Below are 22221 nucleotides of genomic sequence, written 5' to 3' on the forward strand. Positions count from 1 at the left end.
GGGAAAGCAGCTGAGGACGGCCCAAAGCCTTGGGACCCTGCACCCGTGTGGGATACCCGGAAGAGTCCAGGTTCCAGATTGGCAACAGCACCGACCGTTACGCTCACTTGAGGAGTGAATCATTGCATGGAAGATCTTCCTCTCTGCATATCTGACTTTGCAATAAAAATAAATAAATCATTAAACAACAACAACAAAGCTACAGAGAGGCAGGGGCAGAGAAGTCTCCCTTTTGCTGATTCACTCCCACAGTGGTTACAACAGGCAGGACAGGGCTAGCTCCGAGCCAGGAACCAGGATCATGTCCCGCCCTAGGACGGTCCACGCACTTGGGCCATCTGCTGCTGCCTTCACAGATGCATCCACAGGGAGCTGGACTGAAGCTGGGAGTCGAACCAGTACCCAGAGATGCTGGTAGATGGTAGCTTAAATCTACTATGCCACAGAGCAGGCCCCTACAATTTATTCTTTTATGTTATTTTATTGGTGTCCAAAGTGGGCACTAATGCCCTGGCTGTCTGTGATGCGCCTACGAAGGCCATGCAGGATGGCCCAAGTGCTTGAGCCCCTGTGCCGCCTGAGGGAGAGCTGCACGGAGCTCCCGGGTGTGGACCGGGCCAGCCCGGGCCGTTGCAGTCATCTGGGGAGTGAGCCAGGGGATGGAAGATCTCTGTAGCTCTGCCCACCAAGTAAATATTTTTTTTTTTAAACAAAAGTATCTTACATTGTTTTACTAATAAAAATGTGAACATGGGAACTTACAAGCCACCTACCTCCAGTTCTTCAATAAACGCAGCCAGGTCTTCCTTCCACAAATCCGACGGGCCCTTCCTCTTCAATGTTTCCAGCTCTTGCTCCTTCATTAGATAATCAGACAATTGAGTTAGTGCGTATACAAATTGCATTTTCATGCAGCACACAAGTTTTATTCTTATTATAGAGCAAAATTAAGAAACATGCAGCATCCGAGGTCTCGTCAACAGCTCACTTTTTCATTCCGTAGTCTGCACAGCTCATCCTTCTTCTCCTTGGTCAGGTACCAGAGAGGCATGTCCAGGAGGTAGTTGAAGGTCGGCCCCGAATCGGCCGCGGAGTCACTGCGCTCAGGCTCCTTCTCCGTGTCGCTCTCTTCGTTCTCTTCTTCGTCTGGGACCTGAGGTATAAACCGACATGCAGGTTTAACAGGCCAGGGAAGGCGGAGCACAACGCAGTCTTCAGCAGCAGGAAACAAAGCGCCAGCCAACAAGGTACCTTTTGCTGAGCTTCTTTCCAGGCCTTCACTGGGTCCGAGTCATATCCCCTCTGGATCAGAACTTTAATTAATTCCTTCTTAGGCTTATTTTCTATGAAAATATAAACAAAGATAAGAAAAAAGGAAAGTTTTTTTTCCATGAGTGACAGGGAGAGATTACAGTTTCTAGAAATATTTTGAGAAACAGATGAGATTTCACTACATTAAGTCAGAAGATTACAACTAGAAATTAAACTGTCTCGTATCCATTTGAACGCCTCATCCTACAGACACGTCTCCTTAAAGCGCCGACAAATGCAGATTACCACAAGGGGGCAGTCAAACCACACATGAGGTTGTGATCTAATAACCTTTGAAAGAACAGAAGAGAATCAAAACCTTTATTTCTAATAAGCTTCTATCTCAATTATACTCCTTGGGTTTTTATTTTAAAACCTGACTGTGGGGCTAGTGATGTGGTGTAGCATGCTATGCCTTCGCCTGCTAATGGCCTGGGAAGGAAGGCAGCCGAAGAGGTCCCGAGTTCCTGCACTCGCATGGGTGACCCAGAAGAAGCTTCTGGTTCCTGATCGTCCCCGCTTGGCCACTGCAGTCATTTGGAGAGTGAAGCAATGGATGATCCATCTCTGTCTTCACCTCTTTTTTTTTTTTTTTTAAAGATTTATTTTATTGTAAAGTCAGATATATAGAGAGGAAGAAAGACAGAGAGGAAGATCTTCCATCAGTTGATTTACTCCTCGAGCGGTCACAATGGCCAGAGCTGAGCTCTGATTCGAAGCCAGGAGCCTTTTCTGGGTCTCCCATGTGAGTGCAGGGTCCCAAGGCGTAGGGCCATCCTCGACTGCTTTGCCAGGCTACAGGCAGGGAGCTGGATGGGAAGCAGGGATGCCAGAATACAAACCAGCGACCGGTACATTCAAGGCCAGGACTTTAGCTGCTAGGCTACTGCACTAGGTCCCATCTTCCCTTGGTAACTTTTTTCTTTTTTTTTTTTTAAAAAAAGATTTATTTTATTTTTATTGGAAAGTCAGATATACAGAGAGGAGGAGAGACAGAGAGGAAGATTTTCCATCCAATGGTTCACTCCCCAAGTGGCCGCAATGGCTGGAGCTGAGCCAATCTGAAGCCAGGAACCAAGAGCCAGGAGCTTCTTTTGGGTCTCCCACAAGGGTGCAGGGTCCCAAAGCTTTGGGCAGTCCTCCACTGCTTTCCCAGGGAGCTGGATGGGAATTGGGGCCACTGGGATTAGAACTGGCACCCATATGGGATCCGGGCATGTTCAAGGTGAGGACTTTAACCACTATGCTATCGTGCTGGGCCCTGTAACTCTACCTTTCAAATGAATAACAACCTTAGTATATGATAAAACATATTCAAAAATAAGCTCACTAAAAAAAAAAAAAATCATTGGATTGGGTAAGCTTTTGTACCATCTCAGCAAAGAGCGAATGCTCTTAACTGTGACTGTCCATGATGCATTTGTTTCTGTTTTCTATAATCTCTTCTGAGGTCTTCTGGAGTCAGTTTAATCCACTTTAAAGAATAAAGAATACTGAGTCACAGCTGAAGTATGTTTTAGAGTCCAACCTATTCTCTCAAATCATCTTTACTATTACTCATTTTAGTCTTGCCTGAAGCAAGTTATCCATGAATGAGGGGGCTATCATGCTTGTGTAATTTCTTTAATTTTACATGAAAATGAATTATTAAACACTTTTGTGTACCATCAGAAAAATTATGCTTTGATTATCAGTAACTTATGCGACTGTACTTGAGACTTTGCTTTTGTCAAAACTGTTTTCTTCCTGGTCATTTAAATTCTGATATAACTGATTTGGATTTTTTTTTCTTTTTTAAAAAAGGTCTTAAATTTTTTTTCATTTATTTGAAAGGCAGAGAGACAGAGAAATGGTTATTTTTCATTTGCTGATTCAAGCCCTAAGTGCCCACAACAGACGGGGCTGGGTCAAGCTTAAGCCAGAAGCTAAGAGTCTCATCCTGGGTCTCCCATGGGGTTAGCAGAGACCAGAGTAATTGAACCATCACCAGCTGCTTCAGTTTGCAGGGTGACCATCAGCAGAAAGCTGGAACAAAGAGCTGGAGCCTGGACTTGAACCTCATTTGGGATATGGTATCCCAGTGGCATCTTAACCACAGGGTCAAATGCCCTCCTCTGGAGTTCTAAAACAGCCAGACAGCCTACAACTTAACTCTTGGGAACATAATGTGCTTATAATGTGAGACATTTGTAAGATTCCTTCAGTCCCAGCACAATGGTTGAGTGGCTAAATTCCTGTCTTGCACATGCCAGGACTCCAAATGGGTGCTTGTTCATGTCTTGGCTGCTCTATTTCCCATCCAGCTTCCTGCTTGAGGCCTGGGAAAGCTGTGGAGGACGGCCCAAAGCCTTGGGACCCTGCACCCACATGGGAGACCTGGAAGAAGCTCCTGACCCCTGGCTTTGGATCGATTCAGCTCAGCTCTTGTGGCCACTTGGAGAGTGAGATGGTAGACAGAAAATCTTTCTCTCAATCTTTCTGCATATCCTTCTCTCTGTAAATCTTCCATTCCAATAAAAATAGAAGTTGTCTCATGATTCTTCTTTTTTTAGACTTGCTATCTCTTCTTTTTGTTAAAGACTTATTTATTTGAAAGGCAGAGTTAGAATTGGAGAGTAAGAGAGAGAGACAGAAGGGTCATCTACTAGTTCACTCCTCAAATAGCCACAACAGCCAGAGCTGGGCGAGGCAGAAGTCAGGAACTTCTTCCAGGTTTCTCATGCGAGTGAAGGGGCCCTAATACTTGGGTCATCTGCTGTTTTCCCAGGCAAAATAGCAGGGAGCTGGACTGGAAGATGAGCAGCTGAGACTTGAACCGGTATATATGGGAGGCCTATATCAGATGGTGACCACAAGGCCAGCCCGTTATCTCTTCCGTTGATCAATCAGTTTACACAAGGCCAACTACTCTTGATTCTCTTTCCTTCTAAATGTCAACCAAATCTTGACTTCTCAAGATGCTTAATCTGATTAAAGCTACCTCTTTGAAACTATAAATAAACAGCCATGTAGATACTTCAAGAAATGTTTGTACAAGATAAACCAAACAGATTTTGTGCTCCCTTCCCAATGCTACTTTCAAAAATATGTTTATAACCACAGTTCTAGTACAGACATTGTTCCAAAAACATACCAATGATTATTTTGCCGTCTATTTTCTCCAAGATAAAACGAGCCTGATTGTTCAGTTTAGCAGATTCAGCACCAAGCATTCCCAGAAGCCATTCTTTTCTTAAGCCGTAATACTTAAGTCTGAGTTCAAAGAAGTCTCTTAGAATATCCAACGCTGTGTCATATTTCTTCAAACAGCCTACATGGTCAAAAAGCACCTTGAAAGAGGAAAACAAGATCAGAGCCAATAATGAATGGTTCGTAAACCCTGTAAGATGCCCGAGGCAGCCTTTTCAGATGGACTTTAGTCTTCAATGTCAACTGGGCTATATATCTCACAAAACAAGACGTACCATAGAGTTACAGGTGAGACTCGTTTGAAGTTTGAAGACTTTGTGTAACCCAACTCTTTCTGCCTCTGCCAGCTTTTCTTCAGTCATCTTCACAACGAACCTCACAGTGGTGTCTGTGTGATACTCCCTGTAGTCCGTTATCAGAGGGGGCGTCTTCTCGGTGCCATTCAACATGGGTTCTAGAACCTGTTCTTTATACGTCTACAGAGAGAAAGCAATATTTCTCTAAAAAAAAAAGAGCTTCCTGAATAGACAACAGTAATAGGACAGTTTTCTTCTGATCTCAAACCAAACTAAAACCAAAACCCACATTATTATTACTTACCTGGGTCCATGTTCTAATGGGAAGCTCTGAGATTTCAATGGTTGTAGAATTAAGAATAGCTACTTCACCACTAATAACATACTGATTCGGAGCCAGCTCTTCAATAGTACCCTTGAAGTTCTTGTAACTCGGAAGCTAGATTGGCATTTAAAAAAAGAACACATTTTTTTCTAAATGTGATAGTAAAGACAAAATCCACAATAGTGATCAATGTAAAACTGTAAAATATGAGACAAATTCTATTTGCAACCTCTTTAATCAGATAGGCTTATGCAATTGAAGTAGAAGAAAACCAAGAACCCCTACAGCACCCAATAGTTACCATCGGCAAAGGTTCTTCTCCATCCATTAAACGTCTGATGTTATTCACAACTTCACGAATGTCAAAGTTGGGGATTTTGCAGGACCACCCAGTACCAATTCCTTCCGCTCCATTTATCAACACCATGGGTATAATGGGAATGTACCATTCAGGCTCAACTCGCTGGTTGTCATCATACAGAAATTTTAATGTATGATCATCTTTTGGTGGAAATAATAACCGAGCCAAAGGACTAAAGAAAGCAAAAGAATGCTATTTTACAAACACTTCACTTCCATGGAAAGGACATGTCATCTCACACTTACACAGCAAATTCATCTTGGCTTTACTTTTTAACTGGTATGAATACTTTCTGTATGTTAGACACTGGGACAGAGTCAGTTCTCAAGAAGGGAGAAGGAAAATGAACACACTGTTTTGTAAGGTGGTGTGTAAACGCCAGGAAAAAAGGATAAAAGTATTAAAGTATGACGAGACGTGCACTAAGGGAACTTGAACCCTTCCAGATGGGATAATACGTGAACACAGAGAAGGAAGAGACTGAGCCAGGTGACTCTGGGGAAAGTGCTTCAGGCAGAGAGAACAGTAAGTCAAAAGCCTTCGGGAAGGTAGGGGCTTGGAATGTTTGGGGACAGGCGGAGGCCAGTGTGGTTGGAGTAGAGAGGTATGAGGAAGACTCAGAAGATAAGGGGAGAGACTTGGCGTGATGGTGCAACAGGTTCAAGTGGTCACCCATGATGCCGGCATCTCATCCCATGTGAAAACCGTTGACCTTGGACCACTAGATGCTACCATTTTATAATTCATTTTTATATTTTAAGCCTCATATTGTTTCCAAACTGGAAATGGCAATGTATTAGAAGTTCAAGAAGTACACTCACCTAAGCATTGTGAAGATGTATCGAGGACTGGCAGAATCCTTGCCACCATGCAGCCTGGTACCAAACTGACCAATGGGCTGCAAGAGGTTCAGATTGTTGCTACCCACAAAATTCTGAGCCAAATTGATAATGGTCATCATTAACGACATCTAGAAAGAAAAAGATTTGTTAATCTCACCTTATAGATTCTATGTAATATACAGTAATTATGTTTAAGTTTTACTATGATTCTTTTTTTTTTGAAGATTCATGTTTTAATTTGAAAGTCAGAGAGAGGAGAAATCTTCCATCTGTTGGTGGGACCCTGGAGCTCCCTCCGGCTCTCCCACATGGATGCAGGGCCCAAGCACTTGGACCATCCTCCTCTGCTTTCCCAGGCACACTAGCAGGTACTGGATCAGATGTGGAGCAGCCAGGACTTGAACTGGAACCCTTCAAGATTTCAGTGTCTACTAAGGTAGAGGCTTATTCTGCTAGGTCATAACATAACATCAGCCCCAGAGTTACTACAACTCTGTAAGGTTCTACGAGTTCAGATGTTTCCCAGATAACAGATGGCAGAAGTAGTACCTAAATTCAAGACCTCTGGTTCCAAATTCAGGGCTCTTACCCTCCAATAATTATGGTATATTAAGTGAATAAGTTACATGGTTCCTTAGCAAAGTGAAACCTTTTCATCTTTATGCTAAAACACTGCTTACTTCTATTCTAGCATTTATCTTTCATCCTACAATAGTGTGTGGTGGCCATCTGACTACATTGTGATTCTATTTGACGACAGAACATACTTATCATGTATATACTGTACAAAGTAGACAATCAAAAAATATCTGTTGGGTGAATATTTACCGATTTGAATCCACATTATATTTCAATGTAAAGCAACAAGATAATCATTATGTTAGAAACGTGTACAGGTCATCTAATTCTTTAAAAAACTGTTTCACATAGTAACTGCAAAGAAGCAATTCAGTCACAAAATACAAAAGAAATAAAATGTAAAGTTTAAGCAAGTCAGATATAAAAAGTCGCTTTTTCCTGGGACAAAGATGATAAAAAATTTGGAGTTTATTTTTGAGACATTTGCTCTAAGAATTCTGCTTTGGGGGCTGGCACTGCAGTATAGTACGTTAAGCTGCTGCCTTTGATGCCAGCATTCCCTGTGTGTGCCACTTCCTATCTGGGCTGCTCCACTGCCGTTAGTGCACCTGGAAAAGCAGGTCAAAACGTGGCCCAAATACATGGGCCCTGCACTCACATGGGATAACCAGATGAAGTTTCAGATTTCTGGCTTTGCCTTGGCTTACTTTTGGCTGGGGTAGCCATTTGTGGAGTCAATCAGCAGATGGAAGATCTCTTTCTTTGTAACTCTAAATTTCAAACAAATAAAGCTTTTCTTATTTAGAAAAAAAAAAAAAAAGAATAATTCCTGTCTCTGCTTTTCCGTGTGACAGCAGACGCTGGGCACTCTCCAGTGCACACTCACACCTGGTGGGTCATAGCTCCCAGGCATGCACAGGTCACACTGTAGTATAACAATTTTCAAGTCAATGAATACTTTGGAATTCAAATTTTGACATCATGATGTTATAATTAGCATCATTAAATATCTTTAAATACTTGGCAGACTAAAGGTTACTCTTGTAGGAAATATTATTTATAGAAATACAACTGTTAGATCAAAAAGCAAGCACATTTTACAGTTTAGTAAGTTTTACCAAACTGTTATGTACTATGGATATAGCAGTCAACATTTCTGCCAAGCACATTTGGATTTTGCAGAGATTTCGGCTATCACCCTTTTTAACAATGTGGATTGTTACTTTACCTCACCATGATGGTAAGAGGACATTTCTGCCACCGACCCAGCCAACTGGGCAACCTTCACTTCTCGCTTGTCATTCCGTTTGAAACAAGTAAACAAAACCTTTCTCTGGCCCGGTTTCAAACCTGTAAAATGAAGCAGAGCAAATGGTATTCTCTATATAGCCATTTCCGGGCACTGACTTTTGCTTTACAATAAAATCAGGCCATCAAATTTGGACTTACCGTCTACCATAGATGGAATAGATCTCTCGTTATCAGAATTGGAGAACAGGATAAGTTCTTTGTTTATGAAGTCATTGTATGTCAGATATGTGGTACTTTGTCCATACAAGTAATCCTGAGGGAAAAAAGGAAAATATTGCATTATGTAGTCTAAAAAAGGGTCTTAATAAATACAAAGCCAATATAATATAAAAAACAAGCAAAAATATATAAATTATATGGAAGTATTTTATGTATTTTTAAAAAGACCTAAATTTAATAGTTGTAAATTGTCTTAGGCCTCCACACATTCACACAGCAGTGGAAATAATTTACATAGTTACCTATTATACTAAATTTTTACTGAAATAACTATTCAGTTAGTTTAATTTGGTTTAGTATCGATCCTAAAAGGTTTCAATAGTGCATTTTGTGGGACAGATTTAAAATATTTACCTCAGGAAGGCCAAGTAACTTTCGCTGTCTTCTATCCTCCATGAAATGAGTTAACCATTCCTTCCGATCATCTATTTGTTTTTTGCTAAAGGCCTACAAATTAGACAAGAAAAATGTGTCAATGGCACTAATAGGTTCTAAAATTTCTCTCAAAAAAAACCCCCATAAAACAAAAACTAAAAATCCTATTACCTAAAATAATCTGATTCCCTCTGTGGAATATACTTATTGGAAATAATCTCTTTTACAACACTTGTAGTTAAAAACTTACATGTTTCAATTGAATAGTTAAAGCAATGACTTCTAAAGTGAGAATGTACACATAAATCATGAACTCACAAGGCTAATAGCAGCATCATCCTCAGGACCAGAGTACTTGAATTGGATACGATGTCTCTTCATATCTGCAAAGTATTCTTTAGCTTCCTTTGATGTGCTAGTACCCAAACCTGCAAAGCGAAGAATACTCATATAATGTTGCACAATGGTATACAACCAAACGAGCATTTCTACATGGTTCCATTACAAACCTTTGTAATACTTGACTTTCCACTTCTTATGATTTGGAGTAGAACTCTTCCATTCTTCAAATTCAGGAAGGCTGTAGAATGCCAATTCTTGCTTGTTTTTAGACACCTGTAATAAAGAACACACTGATGTTGCCTTGTACACTGTGGAGTCCCTTGTAGACCAGCCCACAAAACCATATGTATGAATGAGCTGTATGCACACCAGGTTTGAAGAAAAGGGCCTTAAAATATTCCCTTTAGTACCTCAAAGATCAGTATACCTTTACAATAGGAGTGATGAATTCCTCCAGAAAACGATGTCGCAGAAGAGAGGGCCAGTTGTGATGGATGAAATTAATCAGCAAGCCTTTGATATGGGAACCGTCTTGGTCCTAGAAATATTTAGAAAGTTAAAGCACAAAATGATCGTTTAGAAACTAAACAAAATTATAATTGAATCGCTGGCAATTTCTCCATTGTTTTTCTCTGAGAATACTTTTTAAAAATCAAATAGCTTAAATCAGAGTTGTTCAAATCTGGATTCAATCTAATCTGCATATTTATTTTACATATGATATAATATCTGATTAGATGTTGATTGAGCACAGCTACTTAAGTAACTTCTTATAGCAGGAAAGCAATGAGATGAAACAATAAGAAAACAAGATATGTTTAGTTGAGTTTAATAATCTAAAATACTTAATAACACATCTGACCTGATCCGTCATAATCATTATCTTTCCATAACGAAGAGTCTTTAATGAATCTTCATCTTCATAGTTTTTCTTGTACTGAAGACCCACAATCTTGATAATATTGTTAATTTCAGCATTTTCCATAATCTGAAATGGACATATATTCCCAAATAATAATTTAATAAATTTGAAAAAAACAAACAAATATAACAGTATATGTCACTTAGATTTTTTTGAGCCTCAATATTTTGATTTATTGACTGATAATTTAGTTAGTCAGAAAGATCTACTAGGACATGCTACAATGTCCTAATAAAAACCCAATTTCTTGGGCCTGGCGTGGTAGCCTTGTGGTTACAGTCCTCGTCTTACATGTGCTAGGATCCCATATGAGTGCCAGTTCTAATCTCAGTTGCTCCACTTCCCATCCAGCTCCCTGCTTGTGGCCTGGGAAAGCAGTCGAGGATGGACCAAAGCCTTGGGATCTTGCACCTGCGTGGGAGACCTGGAAGAAGCACCTGGCTCCTGGCTTTGGATCGGCTCAGTTCTGGCCCTTGTGGCCACTTGAGAACCAATAGATGGAGATCTTTCTGTCTCTCCTTCTCTCTGCAAATCTGCCTTTCCAATAAAAATAAATAAATCTTAAAAACAAACAAAAAAAATTTGTTAATAACTTATCTAAAATTATTTTTAAAGTACCCATGAGGGAGCAAAATTAAGCATGCAATTTTATATTTAGATTCTAGAAAGTTTTATATTTTACCTGCTTATGAGAAGCTTCTCGAACATTGAGTATTTTTCCTCTAAGGGGGAAGACCCCATATTTGTCTCTTCCAACAACACCAAGGCCTGAAACAGCTAAAGTTTTGGCTGAGTCTCCCTCCGTCAGGATAAGTGTACACTCAGCAGAGTTTCGGCTCCCTGAAATAATAACATTGCAGTTAGTTCAACTTCAAACATGAATCGCATGTGTTATTAACAGGCTTGTTGGTAAAACAAGTGATTTGTAACACGCAAGCTGGCCGTTTAACGCTACCATTAAAGATATATTTTAGCCAAAGTTCATAAAAATGTTAAAATATTGGAGTAAGTGTTTGACCTAAAGGTTAAAATACCTGTAGCCCATATCAAAATCTCCGGGTGTATTTGTCGTTTCTCCACTGCTCGTTCCAGCTGCCTCCTAATGCAGACTGTGCAAAGCAGTGGCATTCACATGCTTGGGTTCCTGTCCCTCATGTGGGAGACCCGGGTTCAGTGTCCGTCCTCGGCTCCACTGGGGCCGTTGTGGGCACTGGATGAGTCAACTAGCAAATAGGAGTTTTTCTGTGTGTCTCGGAAATTCCAAATGTTCACAGCAGTCATCTATCTGCAGTTTCACTTTCTGGTTTTAGTTACTAGTGGTCAATGATGGTACAAAAATAGATGGGAAAATTTCAGAAATGAATACTCTGTAAGTTTTTCTTAAAAAAAAAAAAAAACCCAAAAAACCAAAAAACAAGTACCTGGTCCAACTTTCCCTGCTTTTCCCAGGATGAGCAGCAAGCTGGATTAGAAATGGACTTGAACTAGAGTCCATAAGCGATGCTGGCGCTGCAGGCAATAATGGCCTTACCTGCTATGCTAAAACATTAGCCCCACTTTATAAGCTTTAAATTGTGCAGTGTTTGGAGTGGCATAATGAAATTTTTAGCCATTCCACTCTATGCTGCCTGGCACATGATTCATTCTTTTGTTTAATGTAACTATGCCATACATGTAACCTGTGCTTTAGTCATTTAATAGTTGTCTGTTTTGGTTATCGGATGGCTGACTGGAGTATTGCAGTGCTTATAATCAAGCAACCTAGTTACAATGCCCGTCATTGACTTCACTTCATTTCATATGTAAACACTGCATCACCTCACACTGTCACAAGAAGGGTGTGACTACCGAGCAATAAGCTGTTTTGAGAGAAAAGGCCCTCATTTATATGTTTTTTATTACAGTATATGGTATGACTACTCATTATTGCTGTTAATATCTCACTGTGCCTGATATATAAATGTAACTGGAAGCCCGGAACTTCATCTAGATCTTCCACGTGGGTGGAAGAGACTCAGCATCTGAGTCTTCACTTTCAGCCTCCCGGGTGCAGGAACAGGGAGCTGGGCTGGAAGCACACAGTCACTAGCTGGGACTCAAACCAGGCACTGCGCAACGGCATGTGGCAGACCCGCTGTGCCACACTGCCCAATCCAGCAACAGTTGTTAGGCAGTGGTGTGCTACATCAGAATTTTTCTGTTTGACTCAAATTAAGTATTAACGTTATTTAAAATAGCTTATACTTGGAAATTACCTAATAAATGTTCAGCAAATAAGAACTGGTTTTATCCTTAACAAAGTTATTCTGTTCAAGGGGAAAATCTCCATGCTATGTTGTTAACATATAAAACAAATAAATTGCAAGATTTAAAGTGTGGGAAAATTTAGAATAGGTACCTGCATCATTGGCATCATCCAGCTTGGGAATTCCCTTGATTCTGTTATGTTTAACAGCTGAACACTTTTTGTTTAACTGGACTTGAGCCTTAAATTTCACCCAATTCAGTATGCTTTCTACGATACCACAGCCCATTGCCTAGAAATGAGGAGGATTGCGTTAAAAATCTAGAACACAAGTAAGGCCCCACAAAAATCAAAGCAATGCAAAGGCTGAAAAGATGCAGGATAGGCTGAGGGAAGGCATATCAGACAATCGCTGTTAAGGGAGCTGGTTCCTTTTATTCATTCAGTCAATAAATATTGCTTATAATATTTATATCGTGCTAAATAAGTACTCTTGCTACTTGTCGGAAATACAGAGGTTAAATAAATTAGACATGGTCCTTGTCCTAGACTTTAAGACAAAATGAGAAAAAAGTAAAATGATTCTAAGTGTGATGAATATCATGATTAGGTGAAGTTTGTTAAATAATACAGCTGAACTAAGGGGGACAAGGACTTTCCTGAGTAGAAGTCATCGGAAGAGTTCAAATGTGTGCTTTACACCACAAAATGCTCACTCAGAAGTTGACTTCGTGCGGAACAGGTGAAGCTGCTGCTCACGACACCCACATCTCTTATGAGGGTGCTGTGTGTGAGTCTTGGATACCTAGCTTCCAAATTGGCTTCCTGGGAAGTAGCAAATGGCAAATCATGTGCTTGGGCCAAGTGGATGGATACCGGGTTCCTGGCTTTGGCCTGGCCAAACCCGGACTGTTTTGGGAATTTGGGGAGTGCACTAGTGGACAGAGATTTATTTCATACAGATGAAATACTTAAATGAAAAAGTCACTCAAGATCACTGTGGGCCCAGCACTGTGGCCTAGTGGCTAAAGTTCTTGCCTTGAGTGCGTCAGGATCCCGTATGGGCACCGGGTCTAATCCAGGCAGCTCCTTTTCCCATCCAGCTTCCTGCTTGAGGCCTGGGAAAGCTGTGGAGGACGGCCCAAAGCCTTGGGACCCTGCACCTGTGTCAGAGACCAGGAAGAAGCTCCTGGCTTCAGATCAGTTCAGCATAGGCCGTTGTCGTCACTTGGGGAGTGAATCATTGGACAGAAGATATTTCTGTGTCTCCTCCTCTCTATATATATCTGACTTTGCAATAAAAATAAGTAAATCTTTAGAAAAAAATCATTGCAAAGGACTGAAGTTTAAGAATCTATTATAGTGGTTTAGAAGGGATAATAGTAGAAGGATACTAAAGTGCCTGAGAGATGGTTCTTATTCACTTGGACTTTTTATAAAAAAAAAAAGCATTCATTTATTTGAAAGGCGAGTTCTACAGAGAGAAATCTTACTGATCCAATTTTGGATATCCTGACCGAGAATAACATTAAGCTTTTAAATGAAAACTCTGAGGACCCAGTGTGATGGCTCAATTGGCTAATTCTCTACCTGCATGTGCTGGGATCCCATGTGGGGGTCAGTTTTTGTCCCTGCTCTATTTCCCATCCAGCTCCCTGCAGTGGAGGATGGCCCAGAGCCTTGGGACCCTGCACCCCATGTGGGAGACCTGAGGGGAGCTCCTGGCTTTGGACTGACTCAGCTCCAGCTGTTGTGGCTATTTGGGGAGTGAAAGGGATAGAAAATCTCTCTCTGTTTCTCTTTCTATAAATCTGCCTTTCAAATAACAATAAATCTTAAAAAAAAAAAGTCTTTGCTAAGTAATCAGATTAACTAAAAAGTGACATAAATTGAATGGCTTTGGTAATTGGGAAACGCAGGCTTGCAGATGGTAATTAAGGCCTTGGTGAAGCCAATGAAGTTTGCTTTGTTTTTTTTTCTTTTTCATGTGCAGATGTTCTGTGTGGGAGGAATCTTTGTTTCCGCAGAGATGAGAAGAGCAATGGAAAAAAAGAGCAAGGTGCTTCTATTTTTATTTTCTCTTAAGTACTCACAGCTTTCATGAATTTTTCACTCAACGGGCAAGTGGACCCAAAGCTCTTGGCTTGTAAAGTCATGTTTTCTTTTGTCTGAGAGTCAAAGGTTGGGTTTTCAATTAAGGCATTCACAAAAATCCACATGTGATTTTTCACCTGCAATGAAAGATGATATAGTTACTAAAAATGTGCTTATGTTCTATTTACAGCTACTCTGCTCCTTGACTTTGGAAAGAGGAAGGCGCCATACCTGGTGTGCTTTGACTGCAACACCGCCTTTGTTCTTCTTCTTTACAACATCAGCAAGTTTTGTCACAATCTGATCGGCTACGTAATCGACATGTCTGCCACCCTAATGGGGAAATGTACCAGACAAAAACTCAGTATCCTCAGCATTGTAATCAAACACTTAAAGAAAGCTAGTTTAGATTCCTTTTATAAAGGTAGCCAGATGGTCAAATCCATTTTATATTAAAAGCAACAAGAACACTTCTAAAATTACCTTGGAAGTAGCAATGCTGTTGACAAAGCTAATTTGCTGGAAGCCTTTTTCACTCATTGTCAGACACACTTCCCATCTGTGGTTCACTTGCTCATGTATGACTTTCAGTGGGTTGCCAGTTTCATCTACTTTATCCTTCAAATACATATCCACATAGCTACGGAATCCTTTTATCTGAATGGGAATTAGAAGTAATAAAGTTATTGAAAATAGAGTCAATAACTGTCTATAAAGATTTTTCAAAACTATATGAAATAACGCTCAATGATGGGCATAAGAGAGTGGTCATTAAAGGGATTAAAAATGTATTCTAGCTGTTTTATTTAAAAAAAATTCCTTTCCTACTTCAAGTGAGCCAATTTAAAAAATGTGATATACCATTTTGTTTTTTTCACCACTTTTCTTTTTAGGAACATATTTGTGACACAGTAAGAAAAGCACAGGGGTTAGGGTCTGGCACAGTAGCCTAGTGGCTAACTAAAATCCTCGCCTTGTCCTGACTGCTCCCCTTCCCTTTCAGTTCCCTGCTTTTGGCCTGGGAAAGCTGTAGAGGATGGCCCAAAGCCGTGGGACCCTGCATGGAAGACCAGGAAGAAGTTCCTGGAGGCTTCAGATAGGCTCAGCTCTGGTCATTGATTGCAGCCACGTGGGGAGTAAACCAGTGGATGGGAGATCTTTCTGTAATTCTGGCTTTCCAAAAAAAAAAAAAATCTTAAAAAAAAAATGCATTTAACAATGATCAAAGTCCTTTTAACACCTTAGGAAAAATACTTACTGGTAGCCTATTTCCATTAAGGAAGACTTTGACATCTTTAGTGGATCCAGCAATATCATATGCTCTTCTAACCATCAGGGCAACAATATCTTTGTCCAGGCTTTGCATTTTAAACTTGGACAAATCAGGCTGGAAGGTGATACACGTATAATCTTCTCCACTAAAGGACTTGAGTTCCATTTCACCAGCTCTTCCCATGTTATCCATCCACGTCTGAAGCAGTCAAGAAGAGGAACAATGAAAAATCCTAGTCGTTTCGGTAAACAACCACCGAGCAACACAACACACGAGTCCTAGAAAATAATCTAATCATTTCCCATTATTTCCCAGCTTATAAATGATGTTAGCTGAACCAACTATGTTAGTATAAACAATAATATAATCTAACCAAACGCAAGATTCCAATTTACTTACCTGTTTAAACATTTTCTTATATTCTCTGCTAGCTGTTTCCACAGTAAATTTGGTACTGAATATGTTACACAATTTGGCTCCATAGCCGTTTCGACCACCTAGGCAAATAAATATGAAACACCATTTCATTGTTAATATCTCAGTGAAAGTTCTATTTTTAAATAACAATTCCGTATTTTCAACCCTCAAGACACAGCAACAAATACCAATGCTCTACCTGTCACTTTCTTTTCATCATCATCATAGTTACTAGAAGTTAGGAGCTGTCCAAATATGAGAGCTGGAACATACATCTTCTCAACTTTGTGTTCAACAACAGGAATACCTTTGCCATTATTCCATATGCTAATTAAATTGTTTTCGCTAGGCAAAGAAAATAAAAATTTTTATTGTAAAACAAATGTTACAGTAATGTTTAATATTTAAAAACAACTTAAATATGTTTTCTAAAATAAATTCATAGGCTAATTTCTTTGATTTTTTATTTACAGAGCCTTCTGAAATTTATCATGAACAATTTTTCCCACCATTCAGGTATTAGTTTTTGATACTGCTAAAATAGGAGCAAAGAGGGGAAAAAAAAACTTTTCCAGCAACTGAAAGTCACTGATAACATTGAAAAACGATGTAATTTTGAAATGTTAGTATCAACAAAGGGAAAAGATCTATGCCCAGTGGAAAGAAAAGAACAAACTTGGAAGCAATGGCATCCTGTACCTTTTGAGGGCATTATTTATGACTCCCCAGTTCCTTTAGCTTTCTCACTCAACAAAGCGCATCCCAAAACAAATATAAACTGGGAAAACATGACACTCATTACCGATAATAAAATGGTCTGTTCACCGATGAAGTGCTGAAAATTCATTTGGCCTTACTCACTTCTTGGTTATTTTTAGCTAATTTTTAGAATGTATTTTAGGGCTGGCGTTGTGGCATAATGTTTTAAGCATCCACCTTTCAATGTTTTAAGCCTCCACCTTTCAATGCTGCCATTCTTTTTGGGCACTGGTTCACCTGCTGCTCCAATTTTTTTTTTTAAGATTTATTTATTTTTATTGGAAAGGCAGATAGGAAGAGGAGGACAGAGGAGAGGAGAGACAGAGAGGAAGATCTTCCGTCCAATGGTTCACTCTCCAAGTGAGCGCAACGGCTGCAGCTGTACTGATCCGAAGCCCAAGCCAGGAGCTCTCCCTGGTCTCACCCTACACATAGGTACAGGGTCCCAAAGCTTTGGGCCATCCACTACTGCTTTCCCAGGCCCTAAGCAGGGAGCTGGATGGGAAGTGGGGCTGCCAGGATTAGAACCAGTGCCCAAATGGGATCCCGGAGCATGCAAAGTGAGAACTTTAACTGCTACGCTATTGTACCGGACCCTCTGATCTTTTTTTTTGTTTTGTTTTTAAAGATTTATTTCTATTTGAGGGGCCCGGCGCAGTGGTGCAGTGGTTAAGGTCCTCGCCTTGCACGCCCAGGATCCCATATGGGCGCCGGTTCTAATCCCGGCAGCCCCACTTCCCATCCAGCTCCCTGCCTGTGGCCTGGGAAAGCAGTGGAGGATGGCCCAAAGCTTTGGGACCCTGCACCTGCGTGGGAGACCTGGAAGAGGCTCCTGGCTTCAGATCGGCATAGCATCGGCCGTTGCGCTCACTTGGGGAGTGAATCATAGGATGGAAGATCTTCCTCTCTGTATATCCGCTTTTCCAATAAAACAAAATAAACCTTAAAAAAAAAAATTTATTTCTATTTGAAAGGCAGAGTTATTGAGAGACAAAGTGATCATCCACTTGCTAGTTCACTCCCAAATGGCTACAGCAATCAGAACTAGGCTGGTTGAAAGCCAGGAGTTTCTTCCAGGTCTCCCTGCGTGCTGAGGATCAAAGATTTGGGTCCTCCTCCTTTGCCTTCCCAGGCCATTAATAGAAAACTAGATCAGAAGTGCAGCCTCCAGGAGTCAACATGGCACCTATATTGTATGCTGGCTTTACAGGTAGAGGCTTAGCATGCTATGCAATGGTGCTGGGCCCCCATGCTCAAGGAAAGCACAGACTAAGTGGTTGGGCCAATGCACTCACATGGGAATCATGGAAGAAGCTTTCAGGATCTCATGCAGCATTTTGGGGAGTGAACCAAAATATGGAAGAGAAGTCTCTGCTTCTCTCTTCCAAACAAATAAAAATTTAAAATAATATATATTAGCTACAACTAGACACATGCTATGGTTCTTATTCTAAATACTACCTAAACTTATCAATAAACAAGGTTAAAATTAGCCCAGTATTTGTGAACTCATGATACTGAATCCTTACATACACCAGCAAGAGTCACTAGTACAGTTCATGTTGTAACCGAGTAGGCTATTAAGAGGTGACACCAATACTCTGCCCATCCACAAAGAGATGTGAGATCAGAATATTCTCTACTCCCACCTGCTGGCTTATTATTTGAACAGCATCGTGAGAAAAAGTTGGAAGTGTCCAAAATACAGCAATTTTAAAAAATTTAGGGCCCAGCGCAGTAGCACAGTGACTAGTCCTCACCTTGCACATGCCGGGATCCCATGTGGGCACTGGTTCTAATCCCAGCAGTCCCACTTCCCATCCAGCTCCCTGCTTGTGGCCTGGGAAAGGAGTCGAGGATAGCCAGGGCTTTGGGACCCTGCACCTACACGGGAGACCCAGAGGAAACTCCTGGCTCCCGATTGGCTCAGCTCCGGCTGTTGTGGTCAATCAACAGATGGAAGATCTTCCTCAGTCTCTCCTGCTTTTTGACTTTCCCTTAACATTTATTTTATTTTTTTATTGAAAAGTCAAAGAGGAGGAAAGACAGATGGAGATTTTCCATCTTCTGATTTACTCCCCAAGTGGCTGCCAAAGTAGGAGCTGAGCCGATCTGAAGCCAGGAACCCAGAGCCTCTTTGGTCTCCCATGTGGGTGCATGGTCTCAAGACTTAGAGCCGTCCTCGACTGCCTTCCCAGGTTACAAACAAGGAGCTGAATGGGAAGCAGAACCGCCAGGATTAGAACCGGCGCCCATATGGGATCCCAGTGCTTACAAGGCAAGGACCTTAGCCACTAGGCTACCATGCCAGGCCTGTCTCCAGAATTAGAACTGGTGCCCACATAGGATCCTGGCAAGTGGAAGGCAAGCACTTTAGCTGCTAGGCTACTGTGCTGAGCCCTAAAATACAGCAATCTTTATATGTTTCCTGAGATTAGTGTCCTAATGTCTTTACTTTGAAATGACTCAGGAAAAAACAGATACGACAGACATGGAAAAATATTGACAATGGTTGGGTGTATGTAGTGAATGTCATAGGTTTTTACCAAAGTTACTGTAACTAACAATAGGTTATAACCAAAACCCAAGCAAGCAACATACGGATCAATTGTGACTCTGATGCAAGACATTTTTGGATCCCTCTGCTTGTTGTCCGCAGCATTAACTGAAAGAAAAGTAAAATACACATCTGTAAGAAATCAAAGCATCGAAGCATTTTAAAGAAACATTTTTTTTTTTTCAAAATACAGGAAAATACCCCCACAATTTCCCAAATAGCATGGGATTAGTGAAAAATTTCCAAGTTTTATTCTTAATCTGTTTCTAGGAAGCAGGTTTCTGGACTTCAGCAGACTGCCCGTTTTGCCAGCTGATGGTTTGAAATGACAGGTGCTCAGCTCAGAGGGCGGGGAAGGCACAGCACTCCGGAGAAGGATGAGACCAGCGCAGTCGTTACTCACCGAGAATCTCATCAAAGATTTTGTACAAACCGGGAACAAAAGTGACTTCCCTGTAGTTCATACCAACATCTTCATCATACACCCACATTTGCTAGAAGGCAAAGAAAATGAGTGTTTTTCATCCTATATTTATTATTCTGTCATTAGGATCATTGTGAAGCTTTTTTTGATTTTTGGTTTTATATGCAACCATTTAAACCAGTTCCAGTTCCACTTAGTATTATGAAATTTAAATCAACCTGGGGAAGTCTAACATTCCAACTGCTAAGTTGAATGCCTTCAGCGAGCTCAGTTTTACCTGGGTCACTAACTCTACAGAGCCAATGTAGGTATCTGGACGCAGCAAAATATGTTCCAGTTGCGTTTTCTTCTGATAGATCCTTTCAATAGACAGTCTTTTCTTAGCATCTTCATTTTTCTTTATTTTGTTCACTTGCATATTTTCATTGACGGGCTACCATTAGAAGAAGAAAAAAAGAGTTAAGTCTAGGCTTATAAGAAAGTATGAAAAAGTGTCTACCCCCTGCCTGAATTTGCAATCTTTCGGTTGCTACTGGTGCAGTTTTTGGTTTTGAATCAGCCTGGCAAGGTCAAGTTCAGGGCGGCTAGCTTCTTGCCCTCTCCCCCGGGTGGCTGTTTTCAATGGACAGTTGCGTTCTCTCAGCACGTGTATCTGATGTGGACACCGCTTCCCCCTGGACAACCGTGTTAGTCAGCCACCTCTGTCACCTGCTGCAGGGACAGTGCCTGGGCGCCCACGATGTGCCAGGCACGCACTAGGAGCTCGGCGGCGGCACTGCCAGCCGAGCCGTTGGCCACGTTTTGAACTCGGAAAAGACACTTTCTGAGCCATGAGGGCCGGCCGGCTTCTTAGCGATGGGAACCCTGGGCCCGGCTCTGTAGCCTCCGAGCCGGGCGACCCCTAATCCCGATTCCAACCAGAGGGCAGGAAGCAAGTGACAGAGACTGACCGCGGGGCGAGACGTCCCCAGAAACAACAAAACGACACACAACACCCTGAAGTCAGGGTGGCCCGTATGGGTTCACTGCCAGCGCCGTTAAGGGGCCTTCACCCTCGCAGCGATCACCCCAGGCCGGGAGATGGGGGTCGACGCGGAACATGGACGCCCGGGGTCGTCGCGGGCCAGCCTACACCCCTCACCGGCAGCTCCACCCACGCTCCGGTTCCTCTCACGAGCTGTACCTGTAGTGGTGACACCTCCATGGTGACGGCCGTCAAGGGGCTCGAGAACCCCGAAAGCGACCAAACCGGTGGGGACCCACGAGACGATGGGGACGGAGCCGCTTCTCCACAGACGCGCGGCGGTTAGGGGAAACCTGCCTAGGCTCCTTTGAATCAAGCCTCTAGCCCGCTCAAACCAAGTAAGCCAATCGCCGCCTCGCTCTCATTGACTCCCTCCATAAGAACCAATCGTAGCTGGTCTTTTATTTCCTCCTTTGACTGGCCAAATAGGCCGGGCGTGTTCGAATCAACCAATTAGGTGAGGGAGGCGGGTCTTAGGGGCCTGCTGAGGCACTCTGGGAGCGCAATGGCAGAGACTGAAAGGGAGCCTGGCCAATGAGAAGCGTTCTTTTGGCCTCTCGGCGCCGAAAGCCCTGAGGATCCTCGCTGAGGGAGCCGGGTTTCCTGAGGTGCCGGTGCGTTACTTCAGTGAGAGGAGGAGGTTGTTCCTCAGGTGCTAATAACTTATTTCAGAACGCTGAAATAAAAGTCGCTGGCGAGCGAGTGGGGATTCCTCTAGCGCTTGATTTCTGGACCAGCAGCCTGAGTTAAACGCGTCCTGGTGGCTGCCTCGGCCTGACCCCTTCGCGGCATCTCCCTCCTCCCGTCCCCGCTCCACCAAGCATTTAGTTTCCAAACACACAGACGTTCCGTCGGTGTGGATTTTGGATGTACCGAGAGCGCGAGCTGCGTTCGAGTGGAGCAGGCTTGGTCTGCAGCTGGCAGAATCAACTTGGGTCCCCTCAGCAGGCGGAGGGACGCCCCGCTGCTCTCCCCTCTGAACCCCGCGGGCCAGGATGCTTGAGTGGATTCGTATTTCTCAGGCCGCACGTTAAAATGTCCTTGCTCCTCTTTAGCTCCCAAAGGTTTTTAATTATCCTTTCAGCATATTTTTGGGGGAGGTGGAAATCAGCGGGAAAGACTCCTGAGCCACCTCCTGCCATTTCTAACTCCTTCAGTCCCTTTGCCAGGCGGGTCATCCTGAGGGAGGAATCTTCCCCGTGCTTCCATCGGGTTCTCCAGCATCTTCTGCCCAGCCAGAAGGCTGACCAGCCCCTGGGCTCCAGGGCCAACCTCCCAGTCTCCAAAGTGTCCCCAGGGAGACAGGGTTTACCCAAGTGTGGCCATCAAACCCTATAGCCGTCCCCCCCACTCTAC

General features: G+C 42.2%; 1 protein-coding gene across 2 annotated transcripts in view; it reads right to left on the bottom strand.

Annotated features, from left to right (window-relative positions):
* The window catches only part of TOP2A (DNA topoisomerase II alpha), a 30607-nt gene extending 9461 nt beyond the window's left edge, over positions 1-21146 (bottom strand). Inside the window, exons 1-27 of one of the 2 annotated variants that reach the window (XM_041000761.1) lie at positions 21025-21146; positions 20119-20274; positions 19821-19911; positions 19462-19525; positions 16301-16446; positions 16084-16181; positions 15670-15882; positions 14895-15068; positions 14643-14744; positions 14411-14548; positions 12471-12609; positions 10755-10912; positions 10013-10138; positions 9578-9688; positions 9318-9423; positions 9127-9236; positions 8788-8880; positions 8353-8467; positions 8132-8253; positions 6304-6452; positions 5423-5654; positions 5101-5235; positions 4776-4976; positions 4445-4640; positions 1252-1343; positions 989-1153; positions 774-857 (exon numbers count right to left, since the gene is read on the bottom strand). In XM_041000761.1, the coding sequence (XP_040856695.1) occupies positions 774-857; positions 989-1153; positions 1252-1343; positions 4445-4640; positions 4776-4976; positions 5101-5235; positions 5423-5654; positions 6304-6452; positions 8132-8253; positions 8353-8467; positions 8788-8880; positions 9127-9236; positions 9318-9423; positions 9578-9688; positions 10013-10138; positions 10755-10912; positions 12471-12609; positions 14411-14548; positions 14643-14744; positions 14895-15068; positions 15670-15882; positions 16084-16181; positions 16301-16446; positions 19462-19525; positions 19821-19911; positions 20119-20274; positions 21025-21045 (3537 nt within the window). In that variant the 5' untranslated portion in view covers positions 21046-21146. The remainder of the gene's footprint in view (positions 1-773; positions 858-988; positions 1154-1251; positions 1344-4444; positions 4641-4775; positions 4977-5100; positions 5236-5422; positions 5655-6303; positions 6453-8131; positions 8254-8352; positions 8468-8787; positions 8881-9126; positions 9237-9317; positions 9424-9577; positions 9689-10012; positions 10139-10754; positions 10913-12470; positions 12610-14410; positions 14549-14642; positions 14745-14894; positions 15069-15669; positions 15883-16083; positions 16182-16300; positions 16447-19461; positions 19526-19820; positions 19912-20118; positions 20275-21024) is intronic. The other variant, XM_041000762.1, reaches the window with a different exon arrangement.
* Between the last annotated feature and the right edge of the window lie 1075 nt (positions 21147-22221).

Source organism: Ochotona curzoniae, unplaced genomic scaffold, assembly GCF_017591425.1.
Source record: "Ochotona curzoniae isolate NIBS_2020 unplaced genomic scaffold, NIBS_Ocur_1.0 scaffold_2453, whole genome shotgun sequence".
Lineage (NCBI taxonomy): Eukaryota > Metazoa > Chordata > Mammalia > Lagomorpha > Ochotonidae > Ochotona > Ochotona curzoniae.